Source organism: Nesoenas mayeri, assembly GCF_963082525.1.
Source record: "Nesoenas mayeri genome assembly, chromosome: 4".
Taxonomy (NCBI): domain Eukaryota; kingdom Metazoa; phylum Chordata; class Aves; order Columbiformes; family Columbidae; genus Nesoenas; species Nesoenas mayeri.
In genome coordinates, this window is record NC_137540.1 from 42,911,253 (window position 1) to 42,929,881 (window position 18,629).

Below are 18,629 nucleotides of genomic sequence, written 5' to 3' on the forward strand. Positions count from 1 at the left end.
AGTATAAACACAGATAAAATGTTACAAAATTAAAAGCTATCAAATAGGGGCTTTATGTAACTAGTCAAAATATATTCTAGTTCAGATCACAATAACTTCTTATGTTGGAATAGAGTGACTCAAAACATGCAACTTTCTAGTGCTTTACAAATACTGTATAAATTTTCTCACCAGCTAAAACGTCGTTTGTATATTCAGGAAAGAATAAGGGACTTTATGGGGGTTTTTTTGTTGTTTAATGCTGTTTTTCCAGATACTCCTAAATAAAGAGTCCAGCTTTCTCTGATTTTTCTGTACTGAACAGTTTTTATTGTTCACAGTTTTCTAAATCATTCTTCAACGAGACCAGGCTTTGTCAAAAATCTGGCCTTAAAATGCCACCTCTGGCCTGTTTCAGCACAGCTGCCTTAGCAGCTTTGGTAGTGAGCTGACTTTGGTGATCATGCGGTGGGTTTTCATTTAAGCTTTCCAGCTTCCTGCCTGTGATGGTCTATTTGTTTCTAAGGTAGAAACATTTTCTCCACATGGGCAAAGCTGATAAGTTCTGTTCCAGCAGAGAAATAAATTACATACTAGATGTAATGAGACATCAATGTCCAGTATACATCCTGTTGCTTGTGAGAGTGCTACTGCGTGAGACAACAGTTGATAATTTTCTGGTAATTCTCTAATTCCTCCCCTCCCCAAAATTCCTTTGTTAAGGAGTTACATGTAATATAGCAGAAAAAAAGCTGCAAAAAGGAACAAAGATTCAAAGTGCAGCAGGAAGGGAAGGGCTTTTGAAAGTGGAGTGACAAAGAGTATCAAAAATACCTACTCAGTTGTGTTACCTTCAGGTGTATGAACCCTATGAAGCTCAAGACTTCTTCACTGCTTAGGCAAGTTCGATGTTTCATTCGCAGGACTGCTTTCTCCTGTCTTGTTGCTACACTTACACTTTTGTAAGCATCACATGGTTCTTCAGTTTTATGGGAAATTTTATTGGCTTACTTTATTGAGAAAATGCAGGGTGTAGTGGCACAATGTTTTATTTGATATGGAAGGCTCTGGTGGTAGCGCTGCTGGTTGTGACAGCTGCCCGGCAGTGTGCTGGTCCTCACAGAGCTGAGCTGGGAGGCACAGGGAGCTCATGCTGAGGCGGGTGGCAGTCCCATCAGGAGCCTGGTGAAGATGGCAACAGTCAGCGCATCCTTCCTCATTCTCTTCATCCTCCTTTGTTGTTCCACAGCCCTGATCTTTCGAAATAGGTGATGGTCCAAAACATGTGGCTAACGAGTATAACTAAGTAATTTGAATGTGAAGAAATAAGATCTTTTTATAGGCAAGTTTTATGGAACACTTTTTCAGCGGTTTATCTTTGTTAGCTTCTATCAAAATCTCTTAAATTGCAGTGTTCTAAGAAAAGAAGTCATATTCTGTGGTCTGCAAGCACGGGCAATCTGATGTCATTAAGAGCTGCCCTGGATGCTCTGCTTCAAAGGTATGATTCCCTTTAGAACTGACTGCAAGGCAGCAGCTGCACTGTTAGGCAAACCTGGCATCCCTACTGTTGCTTTGAGTGCGTTTCTCATGTAGGGCCTAGTAGAATTAAGAAAAACAAATTTAGTTAATTAGTGTTTATTTTTATTCCTCTTTAGACAACTTCTTACTGGGGTGGGAGGAACAAGGGTGGAAAATAACCTGATTCTGAAAACTGAATGATTTGTGAGTCATTCTCAGAATATTTATTTTCACTGTAATAAGCTTCTCTCCCACTCCCTTCCAAAAAAATTCCTGAGTCCTTTTGTGGTCTTCAAGATACATTTCCTGTCCTATTCCAAAAAGACTTTTTCCACCCCCCCTAATTTAGCCCAAAGCAACCCAGAAAATACAAGTACGTAGGCTACCAGAGAGTCATGCTGGAAGAATGATAAACCAGATGTGACACGGCTCAATCCATTTCACCTCTAATAATAAGAAGTCACGGATAGGAAGAATAAAGAAGCATTTCCTCAAAGGTTACGTTTTTAGGTGATTACTCTTTAGAAATTGCCATCTGAAAGAATATCAGCATCTCAGCATCCAGAAAAATTAGTCTTTTACAAAGGTCAGGGCTGAGAATGGAAACCTTGTAAACTCTTCAGTCTCATCACTGAGTGAATATAGGGCACACACAGACTGAGAGTGGCTATCCTGTCTACACCAATTATAGTATATGCCAGCAGCTTCGTTTTTGATGCTCGGTTCCATTTCTGGAAGTGCAAGGAAAAACATTGGTGGGGTTTTTTTCCTGTTTTTTTTGCTTGTGTCTGTGGTTTGTAGTTTGGAGTCTTTTTAACATGAAAAACTTGGCAGGTTTTTGAGAAGGGCTGGGTTCTGCCTGCAGCACTGGGTGATGCTGACTTAGTCATTTGGTTTGCATGTGAATTGGTGAATAGGGAGCAGAGAGAACAACTGGCTGCACATCCTCTCCCCTCAGGAGACCTCTCTTGCCCTCTCTACCCAGTGTAGTGGTCAGTGAAGCAGTAAGCACAGGCAGACGAGGGCAGCAGTGTGGGGCCGTGACTGAGGCAGACGTAATTAACTGCAAACCAGGTGCCTCTTGCATCGCATCGGTATGCAGCTGTGTACACATGCCCATCTGTGGAGACCATGCTCCTCTGTAATTTGGCCAGATTTGAGCAGGTGCCAGCTTGGTGGCTATGGTAGGAAGGGGCCATGTCTGTGGCCGAGCCATGCTGGGTCCACATGGGCACCCCAGGAGCTCCCCTGCCTGCACAGGCCAAGCACTGTGTGCCTTTGGAGACCTCCTGACCGTGATGCTGCAGCTGTTGTGTGCTTGCTGTGGGGGCTTGCGAGTTGGTTGCAAGTGGTAGTGGGTCTGCCAAAACCATGAGCGTGTGACTTGTACAGCTGAGCCAGTGTCACCTTGTCCTGGCTGTGCTGGGTGAGACTGTCTTCACAAGGCAGAGGAGCTTGAATCCCAGCAGATGCTCTAAATGGAGAGGTGACATTTTCATGTGAGAACTTTTACGTCGCAAGTGGAGATATGAGTTAATCGAAACATTTTGCAATCTGGTGTTGATTTCATCAGCTTACTTCTGCCCAAAAACCCGCACCCCTAAAAAAGAAAAAAAGAATTAGGCATAATTTTCTAAAAATACAGAGACCTATTGCTTAAAATTATTTTCTGAGTGGAATGAAGATTTTCCCTCTCCTGGAAATAGCTCTCTGTTCCCCTTCCAATATTTTATGTGCTCACACTTAATTAATATTGGGAGAAATAAAGTGCAAAGTCCAGTTGAGTTTAGCAGAATAGCTCCTAGAAATGAAATCTGGATGCTAGAGATGCTTGAGTTTTTAGTTCAGCTCCTGAACTGTCTGCCTGAGTGGGCCTTTGCCCTTCACCTGGCTCTTATAAGGTAATTCCTTTTGAAAATAATAATAATAATAAATTTTTAAAAGGTAGTGAGAGCAATGCACTTCGGTTATGATAATCTGTCAGTTAAGGCTCAGTTCTGCAATTTCTTTACAGACTAAAGCTCCCATTTAAAGCAAAGATAAGCACTACCTGAACTCAAGAGTGAAGAAGCAGCCGTTATGATCATGCAGTCTGACCCCTGGAAAAACAGGGCACTCCTTTTCATTTAGCAATCTGCTGAGCAGCAGCTGTTAAATTTCCAAAACCACCAAAATGCCTCAAAACACAAAGTGTTTGCTTCAGAAATGAGTGTCAGTTCTAATGCATAATCATTATTCTTAAGAAATCTTCCTATTTTTTCAGAAGACAATTACAAGCTGTATATTACAGACTGTGATTATTATGCTGCACTTCAAAAAAAAAAGAAATAAACCACCAAATTACAATATTTGAGGCCAGCATTTCTCTTGCTTTCTAGTGGATTACTTTTGTTTTCAAATCTATGTCCTTTGATTATAGCCTTGTAAATTTTCAGCTTTCACAGTCTACGGAACATTTGCAACTTTGTGAGTTAAAATACATGTCAAGATAATGCATCTGTTTTGTTTAGAAGTAATAACTTTTCAGGGAAATCTGGGAAAGGTAGATGTCGGTTCTACTTATGATCTGCATCTGAGATGCAGTCACAGTTCATCAGCACTCACTTGGAAGATACACTTCCTAATTCAGGGGTTAAAGGGTCATTATCCGTTATATGTACAAGCAAAGAGAAACAAAAGCAATTACATGGAAATCCTACAGTAGATTGCAGATGTCATTTTTATGCATTTGAAAACATTTATTTTTAAAAGAATTCTTGGTTTGCTTTGGTTGATGAGGACTGGGTTAGGGAGCAGTTAGGCGATCTGGACATCCATAGATCCATGGGTCCGTATGGGATGCACCTGCGGGTGCTGAGGGAGCTGGCTGAGGTCATTGCTGGACCACTCTCCATCATGTTTGCCAAGTCCTGGGAAATGGGAGAGGTGCCTGAGAACTGGAGGAAAACAAATGTTGCTCCAGTCTTCAAAAAGGGCAAGAAGGAGGACACAGGTAACTATGGACAGGTCAGCTGCACCTCCATCCCTGGGAAACTGATGGAACAACTTATCTTTGGTGCCATCCCAAGGCATATCAAGGATAAGAGGACCATTAGGGGCAGTCAACATGGCTTCACCAAGGGGAAGTCGTGCTTGACCAACCTCATCGCCTTTTATGAGGACATAACAAGGTGGATAGATGATGCCAGAGCACTGGATGTGGTCTACCTTGACTTCAGTAAAGCATTTGACACAATCTCCCACGGCATCATTACAGCTAAACTGAGGGAGTGCGGTCTGGACGATCGGGTAGTGAGGTGGACTGTGAACTGGCTGAAGGGAAGAAGCCTGAGAGTTGTGGTCAATGGGGCGGAGTCTAGCTGGAGGCCTGTATCTGGTGGAGTGCCTCAGGGGTCACTACTGGGGATTGTATTATTCAATATATTCATCAATGATTTGGATGAGGGAATAAAGTGTACTATCAGCAAGTTTGTTGATGACATGAGACTGGGAGGAGTGGCTGACACACCAGAAGGCTGTGCTGCCATCCAGCAAGACCTGGATGGGCTAGAGAGTTGGGTGGGGAAAAATTTAATGAGTATAACAAAGGCAAGTGTAGAGTCTTGCATCTGGGTAGGAACAACCCCAGGTTCCAATATAAGTTGAGGAATGACCTATGAGAGAGCAGCATAGGGGAAAGGGACCTGGGGGTCCTGGTGGAAAGCAGGATTAACGTGAGCCAGCACTGTGCCCTTGTGGCCAAGAAGGCCAATGGCATCTTGGGGTGTATTAGAAGGGGGGTGGTTAGTAGGTCCAGAGGTTCTCCTTCCCCTCTACTCCACCCTGATGAGACCACACCTGGAATATTGTGTCCAGTTCTGGGTCCCTCAGCTCAAGAAGGACAGGGAACTGCTGGAGAGAGTCCAGCGCAGGGCAACAAAGATGATGAAGGGAGTGAAACGTCTCCCTTATGAGGAAAGGCTGGGGGAGCTGTGTCTCTTTAGCTTGGAGAAGAAGAGACTGAGGGGTGACCTTATTAATGTTTGCAAATAAATAAAGGGTGAGTGTCGCAAGGATGGAGGCAGGCTCTTCTTGGTGACAACCAGTGGTAGGACAAGGGGTAATGGGTTCAAACTGCAACACAAGAGGTTCCACTTAAAATTGAGAAGAAATTTCTTCTCAGTGAGGGTGACAGAGCACTGGAACAGGCTGCCCAGGAGGGTTGTGGAGTCTCCTTCTCTGGAGACATTCAAAACCCACCTGGACACATTCCTGTGTAGCCTCATCTCAGTGTTCCTACTCCAGCAGGGGGATTGGACTAGATGATCTTTTGAGGTCCCTTCCAATCCCTAACATTCTGTGATTCTGTTATTCTTACTGGAGTATTTTTCACTGTAGACGGATTCATACAGTCTTATTTATATATGTGTGTATGTAGCTACAGTGGTCAATCCTGGTATAAATAGAAAAAAAGAACTGTGTTGGTTATAAATAATCGTTCTTCATGTGCAATGCCACAATACTTTTCAGTAGTTCTATTTGCATGTAGAGTTTTAATTAAGAGATAACTGTCACTGCAGGTTGGCTGTGAAAGGCTGCAGAATCCAGCAGAGAGATAAATGCCAATGCCAAGTCATACAGGTTGGAGAGCGTAGAGGGAGTCCATAATAAAGAATGAGTTTACAATTAAAACTCACTTTTAACTAACTTACTGTATTATATGCTGAGATGAAGACATCCAAAATCTGATCACTTGGGGTTGTACCTAGCAGATGCTGGGTTTGGGGGTTTTTTTAGGGGGCTTTTTTAGGTCAATCTACATGTGATTGATGAGAAATTGAAACTTTGCGATGTGATCATGAAACTTGTTGGGAGGGTATAGGTGCCCTATTTAACAAGAGTGTGTTACAGCTTTCAGCACACTGGGAAGTCCTAGAACAGATTGCAAAGATTCATCTCAGTTTGATTCAGAAGGGCTGTAAATGTCCTTCTGCCTGTTTGAAGTGTTTTGGTTTCTAATTAATTTAGCCAGAAGACACATTATTTCTGACCTTCACAAACCACCACTGCCTGTCTGATCCCACTTTTAAACGATCATATTAACTGTTTCATTTAAAAAAAAATTAAAAAGGGCAACGTATCGTTTCTTGTTGAGAGGAGCAAAGTACAAAATCTATATATATATAGCTATGGTACTGAGCCATTATATGTATAACATATTTTTCCACAGTATGTGGTATGGTTAGGGGTTTATATGACATAATAGTGCCATTTAATATAACATGAAATCTTCCATTTCCATGAAGTCACCAGCAAAAATCCCAGTAATTGAAGTAAAGAAAGGAGAGATCTACCTTGCAATTTGTAATTTAATAGCATTTTCTCACTGACATTGAAGTAAGTAAGTACTCTTTACCACTAACTTCAGAATAAGACTCTCCCCCTCTGTCTTTGAGATGCAGATAGAGGAATTTTTTCTTTAGTCTCAGTGACAAGAGCTGCCAAGACTGTGAAAGGAAAAATGCACCATTCTGCTATAGCTAAACAGCCTAAACAGAGCTGTCTACTCTTGTACTGCCTTAAGCAGCCATCAGAAGTTGTATTTAAGACTTAGATATAGGATTTATGCTCCTGATTGAGATTAAGATAATGGCCCTTCAAATTTTCATCGTGAAATTACTTTTTCAAAGTATGTAACTCACAATACGTCTTATGCAAAGTAAATAGATAAATCCAGGTTTTGAGAACTCATCTAGATATATGAACCAAAGGTCAGTGTTAAAGAAATTCATGAAGCAACAAAGACTTTCCTGAGCTAAAACTTGATCTTAAGAATGTGTAGATTTATAACTACAAAAGAAAATAAGTTTTTTTCCTTTCTTGTTGGTATCATGTTGTCAGCAATATGTCTCTGTTTCAAGAGTTTGAAGCAGTTGGGCAGTTTTCGTAAGTGCATGTATTTTAGGGCTCTGCAGAGACTTTCTGGGTCATCTATTCCAGCCTGCCCACCCTGCAACAGCAGGAGGTTTTTAATACTGCTTCTCTTCATCCTACTTTTCTCCTAAATGCCATGTTCCAAAAGTGTCCAATACTGTTTTCTCTAAAATTTGTCTAGTGAAGACGCAGTGTGTAATTCATCTACACACCTGTTAGCATTGGAACAAAGCGCTTCTTTAGCATGTGAAGACAGGTAAAAGATGAAAGCTGAGCAGTTGTTGGATTTGTTCTTTATAAAATCATATAAGTAAGCTTAACTGTGCTAATGTGGGTTTTTTTTTTTAAGGGCAAGGGTGTGGGTGACCTGTCCAGGACTGGGTTGTGATGGGGTGTGTGTCCCTGGGGCTCTGGGGCTGACGACACAGCTCTGCCCCGCGCTACCCCCAGCTCTTCGCTGCTCTGTGCCCGTGGTGTTAGGCAGCAGCAATTGCCAGAGGCTCAGCCTTAGGCTTCCTTAAGCCTCAGTGTACTTCATCTAGAAAGCCTCATGCATCCCTGTGCCTCCCGTTACTGTCAGTCTATTGATGGCAGTCTGCCCTATGGTTTATTTGCTATCTTTTGATTGTTTGCACTTATCGTACTCATCCCTTTCACCTTTTCCATATGTGACATCAGCTCTGCCTCCAACTTATATTTTATATGGTCTTTTATATCAGTGCTGATCTTTGCACAGAACAATAAATTTTTAACATAATTACCTTGTACATATGTATTTAATACATCCATTATTAGCTCAGGTGCTTTTTTTTGTTAATGTTCTTCTTACAACCAATTTTCTTTGGGTTTTACTTTCTTTGGCAAGTTGTATTACTTCCTTAGCAAATTTACTCACATCTTCACATAATGCTGTACTGAGTCTGTTCCTGCTGGAGTTTGCCTATACTTGTCACAAATCCTTTTTGCATTTTTGTGTGAGACAATCTTTTTTGAAATACCCAAATATAATAGTAAGTCATGTATTTTCAATTACAAAAATGCCAACAAATTAAAGTGTGTTTATCTTCATAACTAACATAAAATATAAGATTTAAATACTCTTAAACCCAGTATACTTTCTCATGAAATATAGTTTACTATCTTATATCAAAGTCACGTAGTAAAAACAAAAACAGTTGCTTTTTTAAAGCATAGACAAGAAAGTCAAAGCAGAAGAACAGAAATTTTTGGTAGGTGTATACCAAAAGAAACAAGACAGGCGAAAAACCCAATATTTGTATTTTTGTGATTTTCCTTAGAATGAAATATTCTTTGCATTATCGTGTGCCTCCAAACTATATAGATAAATGTTATAATCAATATAATTGATTGTTGTCATACTTAATGATTTTTGTAATTTATAAATGTGTTAAGACTTTAATAAGAGCTATTACAAAATATTTTTAAATGCCTTTCATTTCATGTAAAAAAAGAAAACGGAAAGGAATATGCACATAATTTATGATCCCCCTTTCTACTGCGTTAAGTATTTTTTTCTTAACATGTAGCTTATACTATAAAAGGCAGTATAGATAGCTATCTGTCTTTTCACTTGGAATCAAAGAGGAGCTCCCTGTAGAAATCTGCCAGTGCTGGATGAAGTTGTACAGAAATACTTGTCCCAGCTGGCTGGCCTAGGATTCTTCTGAAGACTTGGGTCGTATTATCACCAGCTCCCTTTTCGCTGCAGACCTTATAACTTTGTGACAATAAAGACTACTGCCTGCCAGAATTACGTTTATAAAAATCAAATCATCAAAGTTGCGTAATTTCCTAGGGGTGTTATAGCCCTAATCACCTGATTTTTGCAGTAGCAGACATCTGTCTCCACAGAGTGTAGTAGCAGGAGCTTTGCTAAGAGCCCCGCGTTCCACTCCACTTCTGACACAGAGTTTCCTGAACTGAGAAGCTCCCTAATCCAGAGCAGCCGAGTGATGCTCTGTCTGGGTGGCTGCTCATCAGTGCAGTGCAGTGTCAACTGGGCACAGATCACTGAGACAATTAATAATAATAAATAAATGAGAGAATTTACAAAATTATTTAGAGCCTTGGACATGACAAATTTTCAGACATGATATTTTGCATTATTACAGTTTGTGTAATCAAGGCTCTGTTGTGTATGAATATTTGTGTAAATTGAGGAGGAGAGAGGAAGCATATTGAGAACGGTGTTGTGCGTATGCTTCATAGGTATTACTGAGATGCTGATTTGCTCCAGACAGTGTACACCTGGAACATATTACTACCGTTCTCCTCTCTAATCAGAGAAGTCCAAAGCAAGTAAAGGAGATTTGTTCCAAGCTAAAAAAAAAAAAAAAAAGAAAGAAAAAAAAGAAATCATAGAGATGATTTGTATAACAACCACTGTGAACTATTATCGGAATTATTTAAAAAATTAAATATAATGACTGTCTAAATTGGTCCAGGTACATCATAAATGGTGCATTAAATACTCCATCGAGAAATAACCGCAAATCCAAGTTACTGAAGCAAGCAATGTAAAAAATCAAGATGTAGCAAGAAAATGTGGTGGCATTTTGTTTCGAACTTGAAAATGTGCGCACTCTCTACTTCCAAATTCCCAGGTTGGACCCTGTAAAATGTCATTTCACCATCCTTGTTATTTTCCTGGCTATAAAGCTTGGGTTTCACACAGAAGTTAGTTAACGGAGTAATAGTAAGTGCTCACTTTCCTTCCAGAGCCAAACCTGAGTCTTAAATTGATGATAATGTATATTGTGCTGTTCACTACAAGAAGAGGTAAATGACATGTGAAAGAATTAAGGAAACAGTTTGTGGTGAGGCTGTTGCAAGTTTCTTTCCAGGGAAAACAATTGGTCAGGACGTAGCAAGGTGTTTGAGAGATCTTTAGGATACTATGTGATGGGATAAACTGAATATGAAAAGGGCAAGGGAAAAGGGTAAACTTTAAAAATCAGCATGATTGTAGCAGTGTAAAAGGGAAAGAGAGGGAAGGTAATTCAAGGTACTGATGCCAATATAATTTGTTGTATTAAGTATGTATGGCATTGAGAGGTTCTGCACTTCTCCAGCATTAGTGGACTACAATGTACCATAAAAACAATGATTACATGATGAAAAAAACCTCTTCCTTTAACTTAAATATAGATTTGCAATTATGAATAGGATCCATGCAGGTTAATCTAATTTTTTAACAGGAAGTGTGTAATAAAGCTACTTCATTTTCTGGTACAATTCCACACCTTCAGGCAACATAATACTTTATTCAAAACTAGTCCAACAGATCTTTGCTGACTAAATACTATAAAGAGCCATCATATTCACAGGATAAATCAAGTTACTCTCTTACTGGGTTTAATTGTTGTTTCATTGAAGGACTAAATGCATTGTTATGATATCCTAAAGCTTTATTTAAATCTTGTCTTCCTCGATGATGCCTTTAAGATACCTTAAAGATGTAGAAATGGGATGTAGTCGTTATGTATGCATGTTTTAAAACAACTTGTGCAGATGGACTCAAGTTTGACAGGTAAAAGGTTTAAATAGGTTTTAAATAGTATATGTATCTGAGAAACACCACTGAAAATTTAAATTCTTGTCAGAATAATTTGTATGATAGAAATTTACGGCTGTGAGGTTCCTCTGTGTGTGAGAGCTTTGAAAACTGTTCTTTCTTTGCTTGTCTGTATTATTTTCTTTTATAACTAGATTTCAGACATGAGCATCCCACTGAAAGAAGCAGCCCTGTATTTGGCTATGTATTTCAGTATTTTTGTTCTGCTTAGAGGCTTGAAAAACAGAAAATACTGATTTTCCAAATGGTTGTACAACAAAGACTTCATTTCAGTTGGCACCTGCTCCTCTGTCATTTTGTGTTGCAGAGACTTTGAAATTTCAGGTAGTGGGTAGACACTGTTCATTGAAATAGCAAGTCTTGGCATTGTGTTATGTTTTCTAAAGCACTTAAACCAGTTTATTACTGGTAATTGTCATATTTCCTTTGTCCATCTCTTTTTATTGTTTGAAGTAGACTATCCACCTTTTGGTGATTCAAAAAATAAATGATTTATTGTTCATGTGATATCTTGACCCATATTTTAAATTTTTTTTTATTTTTTTTTCATAGGTCCTCCCATGCCATCCTCCTCATCTAGTCCATCAGTTACTGAACATTTACACTCCCCTCCTCCATCACCCAATCTCCATGAGAACCAGAGGTGGTTATTAAGTAATAATGCCAGCCAGCCAGTTCAGGACTCTGATACAGATGAGGACTATACTGCCAGCTCATATCTAGTACAGACCGGTACTGTTTCAGTGTCTGTCCCAGGTCATGGTAAGAAGAGGACACTTTGTCCATAGTTTGAATACCCTTTTATTTTCCATCCTTCTACAAAATTGCCTAATCAAAATTAAAGATATCAAAATGACTTTGTATTTTAAACTGATTTTCATTTAAATGTCACAAATGATGTTTCTAATTTAAGCAAGAGTAGAAAGTAACTTCTAATATATTGAAGCTCATTTAAGTTATTTTAAAATGCAATACTTATATGAAGCAATAGCCATTAATTATTTATAACGTAATGTAATTTGTAGCAAGTGACTAGCATTTAGTTATACTTCTTAAAGAGTAGGCTGAAGTTGATTGAACTGTGATGATGTTTGGCTTCAGAATAATATAAAAGCTATCTTTTATCACCTCATCAAGTTCAGCAGTTTACAGCCTGCTGTTCCTTTAGTTTTCTTAGGGCAGGACAAGAGAATTTGTACTTTACTCTTAGGTTGGTTGAGGAAAGAGATCTAGAAGAAGAGAGCTGTGTGGTGAGAGAAGACAACAGTGGCTCCTGAGATGTGCGTTTCCCTGCGTTTCCCTGTTCCTCCTCCCAATCAGTATGAGTAACCAACAGGAGTGACGTGTACATGAAACACCAGTGCCCACTTAGACATCATGACATGAGAAACCGCATTTTTACTTCTTTTTTTTTTTTTTTACATAAAAAATAATAGACACAGGGTTCGATTTTTGTTGTATGATTGAACAGATTTTCTTGGGGTGGGCAAACTAGAATAATAATTTTAACAAATTCACAGCCCTTCCCAAGCAGACCAGTAAAGCTTGCAATAAGGCTCTTTGTTTTCTAAGAACCATTTGTGTCTTGCAAAGAGCTCTCCTACAGATAAACCACTAGAGGGGGTTTGGAGAAATATTTTCCTACAGATTGCACATCAGTTGGTTGGACAGAATTATTTTGCAAGGCAAAAACACTGACTTTGAGCTCTTCCTAGCTTTCAGTGCAACTTTGGTGGTCTGTCTAAAAGGCCAGTCTGCTAAGAGCAGTTTTGTGTGTGTGAATTTGACAACCTTCTTTCCATTTCCCTTTGCCTTTTCCTCTTTGCCTTTTCCTTCCTTTTTTTTTTTTTTTTTTTTTGACCATGTTAGTGGCTTGGACTAAGATCTTTAAAACTGACAACAATAACTTCATTTTTGCGTGTTCAACTTGCTTAGTATTTAATCCGTGAAGAACTCCAAAAAGCAGTAGTATATTGTCATAATCAGGATACGTTATGAAGATGTCTCCTTTCCTTTATGTGTAGGAATATGCAATCTGTTAGAAAATGGATGCATTATCCAAATGGTAGACTGGTTTAATTCAGTAAGTCAATATATTTAGTTTACTGTATCCACCAGCTGTTCATCTGCAAGTGAAAAATGCAAAAGCACGAACAAGCTGCTAGAAGTTTTCAGTAGTTGAGATGAACTTCTTACACCTCCTAGCCTCTTAGGAAGCTACTAAGTGTTCATCATTCTTCTAGGTTTTAGCATTTTGCTGCTTCTGAAATTTTCAACAGTTGCTTGTCAGTCTGAGTTGGTCAACCTTGAGAAATGTTCCTTAACCCCTTTCATCCCAGACTAGCCAAATAATTTCAGCTGGTCCCATTACAAATCCTTTTAGCAGGAGTAAATACGCTTATTTAGTTTTTGATAATAAGCAGGACAGAAGTTAACACAGTGGTATATGTTGAGAGAGTTGTTCTTGATAAGACTTTTGCTAAGCAGAGGGGAAACTCAGCATACTCTGTAACTACATGTTTATTTTCTGCTCCTCTATTTCCTCCAGCTGTGCTCCTGGCTCCTCTATCTGCAGATGTGTGAAATTTGTCCCTTTAGTGTATATGTGCAATAGAAGGGCTTGCAGCTTTTGCTTCCTACTGTTGAAGAATTAAATCAATGATATATATTGCCACTCACAATCTAGCAGTGCTGGTGGTCATATAATAGAGCTAGTGATCTTTTGTTCTCTCCACAAGATCAGACTTGTTTTTAAAAGTGCTTCAACTTGCTAACCATGGATTTGTGATTGCCGTAATTTAAGTAGGGTTGGTTTGCTTTTCTGCTGGACAAGGAGAAGACCACAGGGGTTCTGGTAGTAGGTTTCCATCCCTGCAGTCAGCTGCAGGATCAGGATTTGCACTGCTCAGAGAAAGGATACTTTCATACAGCACATAACTGAACATTACTTGATTTGCTTATGGTTGGTTTCTCATTTCTTATACTGTTGGCCTATTGATGGGGAAAAAATATGTTCATTGTAAAACAGGCAAGAGCAGAATTTAATAATTAAGGTAATAATTTCCAAGTTAGCTATAACTTTCTTTTACTCAGTAGTTGGTGGTGTTGTGTAGCCTTTTTACCAGTATATGAGTCTCTCCAAATCTACCCTAGAAAGTAAAGATCATTTAATCATGGTCTTTGGTACAGTCTCGTTTGAGTATTGTATTTTCTTTAGCTAAAATGGTAATTAATACAGTATATGTAGGACTTTCACAGAAGGAAGGTTTGTTTTGTTTTGTTTTTTGCTGTTGTTGTTTGGGGGTTGGTTTGTTTGTTTTCCCCCGTTGTCTTTTTTGCATCTGGACAAATTAAACTTTCCATGCTCTCTGATGTTAACAGGTACAAAATAGCTTCAGTGTCATTTTCTGGATGACTTTGTCCAATGTTTATATTGGCAGAGGGTAGTTTATTTTATCAACTCCCTCAAAATTTAAAGCATCTGATTGTGTATTTAGAATTATATTAATCTAAGACTTTGGGTTTTATTAGTTTGTTAAGCAATGGTAATTAGCTTTCATTTGAAGAATTAGCTAAAAGAAAATTGACAGTTACCAAAATCAGTTATAAAATGCTTACCACATGAGAAGAAAAGGTCTTTATGGAGGTATTGCTAGTAGCTCTAAAAATTCAGATCAAGTAAGGACTGTTGTGGACAGTTTGCTAGGAATCATTTAATTTCTCTAAAAGCAGTGTGTTAATACATTGTAAAATTCAGGGGGAGATAAATTTTAGGACCAACAGTCATGACAGTATTCCTTTACATAGCACCTACATTTATTCTACTTGTTTTTCCTCTTCTGCACATTGCAGATGAGTATACTGATTCTGTTCCATACGTCAACCAATTTGTCTCCTAATTTCAAAAGAATTTACTAGTTTTATTGTTTTTAGAAGGAAGAGTGAACTGATTTATGAGAAATAGGGGCATCCGAATGCGTCTGCAGGGAAGACGAGCAGTTGTTTAAGCAAGAGGGAGACTGAACTAGGAGCTGGGAGGAGAAGCTTTTTGAATGTGAGTGAAGTGGAGAGGGTTTCTTTATGTAATAGAGTCTGCTTGTGAACAATAGAAGTCATCTTAAGTCTGTATTTAAGCATCTTGATAAGCTTATTTTTCTACCAGAACTTATAGGTTAGTCAGAATTTGGAGGGGAATTTATTGAAATTAGTAGTAGCTGATCTTTTAACAGAGACATGTGTTGTAATAAGAAATACAGTGCTAAATTCCTAGCTTAGAGAGAAACTATGAGGAAAATATGTAGTTAAATGTTAATGCTTACTACTGTCAGTGGAGATTAAGTCTCAGTTAGAAATTCAGATTTGAGGATTCTTACCCCCTAAATTGGGAGTGTTATGGCAGAACCATCAAATGCCAAACAGAGAAAGATACATTTCACAGCGGTGTTTGTACAGTGTAATTGAACATTTAAGTTGTACAAGGTTCTCATGTTTCTTAAAAACAGTTTGCCATGCTAGTTCATGTGATGGGGGGATCTGAAAGAATTTTCAATATGATATAAAATGTTTTCCAGTTGTCCTTGATCAAGGATCTGCCAGGTTATGCACAATAAACAAGATTTTTCTCCAGCCACATGGGAGCTGCAGATTGATGGGCTTTTCAGTTCAAAATGGCTGAGCTTTCCTGCAAGGTAAAAAAATTCGGGAATCTGGAACACAACTCTGAATTTCAATTTGTGAAAGAGAAAAAATGATCTAATAAGGCTGGTTGAAGGATAACATACAAGAACTCTTCATATTTGGACGTCTCATTGTAGGACATCTTACTTTACAGACACCAAATGCTCTTTGGCATAATTGTCCTAAAATATAATTTGAGGACTTTAGTTTATGATGACTCATAATTTGATGGCAGAGGTTATACAAAAGTATCTGTCATACAAAAATGATTACTATTTTTTCATATCACAATGTCAAGAAGCCAGAACCTTCTGCTTTTGTACAAGCACCTGAGAGAATACAGGCCAAATGCTCAAGCCTGGCAGCAGTAATGACCAGGTGCAACACATATACAAAGCACAAGTGTGAATTTTTTTGAGGGTTTGCTTGGGTTTTTTTTACATTGCACATTTTCCCTCCAACTATCGTGTTTTATTTTTCTGCATAGACATTTCAATTAATGCATAACAACCACAACTAAGCGATCCACAATTTTCTCCTCTCCTCACTTCTGCCTTTTCCTTCCCACCAAAAGCCAATGAAATTGAAATATATAATGGAACTAAACACAGGGATTTGTGTTAAAAGTTAGTGGAAGAGGCAAATGACTTTAAGGTATCTTTTCCTCCTTTGCCGTCCTTGCACTTGCTCCCATGAGAGCAGGAAGAGGACAATGTGATTTCCCCCTTCATGCCCCACTGGCTTGTGAGAAGGTTTGGAATAACCTATGAATATTGAAAAGATGCACGGCAAATTTATTCAGTCCTAGCCAACATCTTGGAACTACCTCCTATAATTTTCTGCTGGTCCTTCTTTAGTGCCTACTAAATGCTTCCCAGCCATTATTCCATCCCTGCTTTGCCATAGTTTTCCACAAGGGAAAGTGCACAAGCTACTGAACTAGAACTCAACAGCCAGGCTGTCACCTGCCATGTCATCAACAGTGTATTGGGGAACAAAAGGAGGGAGGGGGAAAAGTTCTAGGGAAGAAGGAACCACAAACATGGTGGCTTGAGATCAAACGCTTAAAAGCTATTTGGGCTTTTTCTTTGGTGAAATATGAGTTTGCTGTGTTTTCTCTCCATTCTGAGAACTGGTAGTCCATCCACATTCCTTGGAAACTCTGTTGGTATCCACATGCCTTATTTTCATTGTAATCTTACACATTGTCTAATGAGATTTTTTTAAATCTCTTATTGCATAGTTCATGATAAATTAATTTTTGTCGTTGATATATCAGTACATACAATTTGTCTTCAGGTCTGACTCTGGTCCTAAGGCATGTTACTTGAAAAAAAATGAATTCAGACCTGTTGGCTCTGAATAATTAGATCAAACCAGGAGGAGTTGTGTCGAAGAATATCATGGGGATATACTATAATCTTGGTTTTATTTAACATCATCATTAGTTCTATGGATGAAGGAGTAAAAATGGCACTAATAAAATCTCCTAATGATACTAAATAGTGAGAGTTCTGAGTGCCAACTGGGGACAAATTGTTAATAGAAAAGGACAAGGGAAGATCATTAATTTTATGGACAGAAACTAATAAAGTGAAATTAGAACTGAAAAATGTAAGCTGGCCTGAGATGCAGAATATTCAGGAAAAATCTGAGGAGAAACAGTGATAGAGACATGAATCTGTAACATGGTCTAACAAGGACAGTTTGAGATAGGTATATAAATACATCAGCAAAGAAAGAATTGTAGACATAGCATCAATGGACTATAAGTTTTGGATTCGGGCCTCTTGCTTTTTCAAATTTTCTGTCAAATTCTCTTATTCATTCTAGAATTATTGCTGTTTATTCTACTGTTTAGGTATATTTAGATTAAAACAATTAGGAGGTTAGAAGTACTAATGTATGGGCATAGGTAAGGAGAATAAAACTTTGACTTGGTATTTAGCCTAAGCACTAATTAAGTGCTACAGTAACCCAATATGGAATGGAGCATGTTGTATGCCACGTAGAGATACAATTAAAAGCAATAGAATGAGATAAGAAAAGGCGAGATTGGGCATATTATCAGGAAAAACTCTTTCAACAGTGAACTGCATTAAGATATTTAACTCTATCCCAAGGGAAGTGACAGAAGCTCTGTCACTCTGTAGCATGAACTTAAAATAAGTAGAAGTGTCAGTCATGCTGCTGAGAACAAACCTACATTCACTTAGGAGAAGGTGGACTGAGGTAACCTCCTGGAGCTTTCCTTACTAGTACCTGTGTGCATTTCAAATCAGGTATACTTGATTTTGTAGTTTATAACAGAGATTATCATACTAAGGGATGGTGTGTTTTGTAAGGAGTGTGCACATTGCAATGCATTGGCTGTTAAAAATCATAACATCATAAATCATTTGTGGAACAGCCACTTTACCTTCCCACTTGCTGGACCATTATATATCCTGCAAAATTACAAAATAAGTTTGCATGTTTTCAGTGAAAACTGCCAATGGCTTCTGGGCATGTGTATACTCATGTAAATATTTCGTAAGAAAAGATGTTTGATATACAGAAATTGAGAATGCCCGTGATGCTGAACAGAGGTATTTGACAAGCTTTCTGTAAATACGGATTAAGTTCAGGCTATAAAAATACATGCTGACTTTTTTTCTGAGGCCAGAGACTGTTCTGTTTCAGCCACTGTAGCACTGCTTGCAGGCTGCCTCGGTAGCTACAGAAGCACTTAATCTCTTGCAGTCAAAAATCAGACAATGCAGGGAGGCCAATATCCTCTAGGTACAGATGGACAAATATATGTCTTCCACATGCTTGGGGCAAATGTAGTTGCTTTAAAAACTTAAAAATTGTCTTGAATGCTAGCCAATTTATTTCTTTGAGCGCCTTTTGATATTTGATTTCAGTTTCATGAATGCATCTTTTTATCTTCTTTCATTGGTTT

General features: G+C 38.5%; 1 protein-coding gene across 7 annotated transcripts in view; it reads left to right on the forward strand.

Moving 5' to 3' along the window:
• The window catches only part of TENM3 (teneurin transmembrane protein 3), a gene marked incomplete at both ends in the record, with an annotated part of 311,431 nt that overhangs the window by 135,026 nt on the left and 157,776 nt on the right, over positions 1-18,629 (forward strand). For 2 of the 7 annotated variants that reach the window (XM_080343548.1, XM_080343549.1), the window contains one exon: positions 11,561-11,770. The exons of the other annotated variants lie outside the window; for them this stretch is intronic. In XM_080343548.1, coding sequence (XP_080199674.1) covers positions 11,561-11,770 — 210 coding nt within the window. The remainder of the gene's footprint in view (positions 1-11,560; positions 11,771-18,629) is intronic. 7 annotated transcript variants of the gene reach the window in all.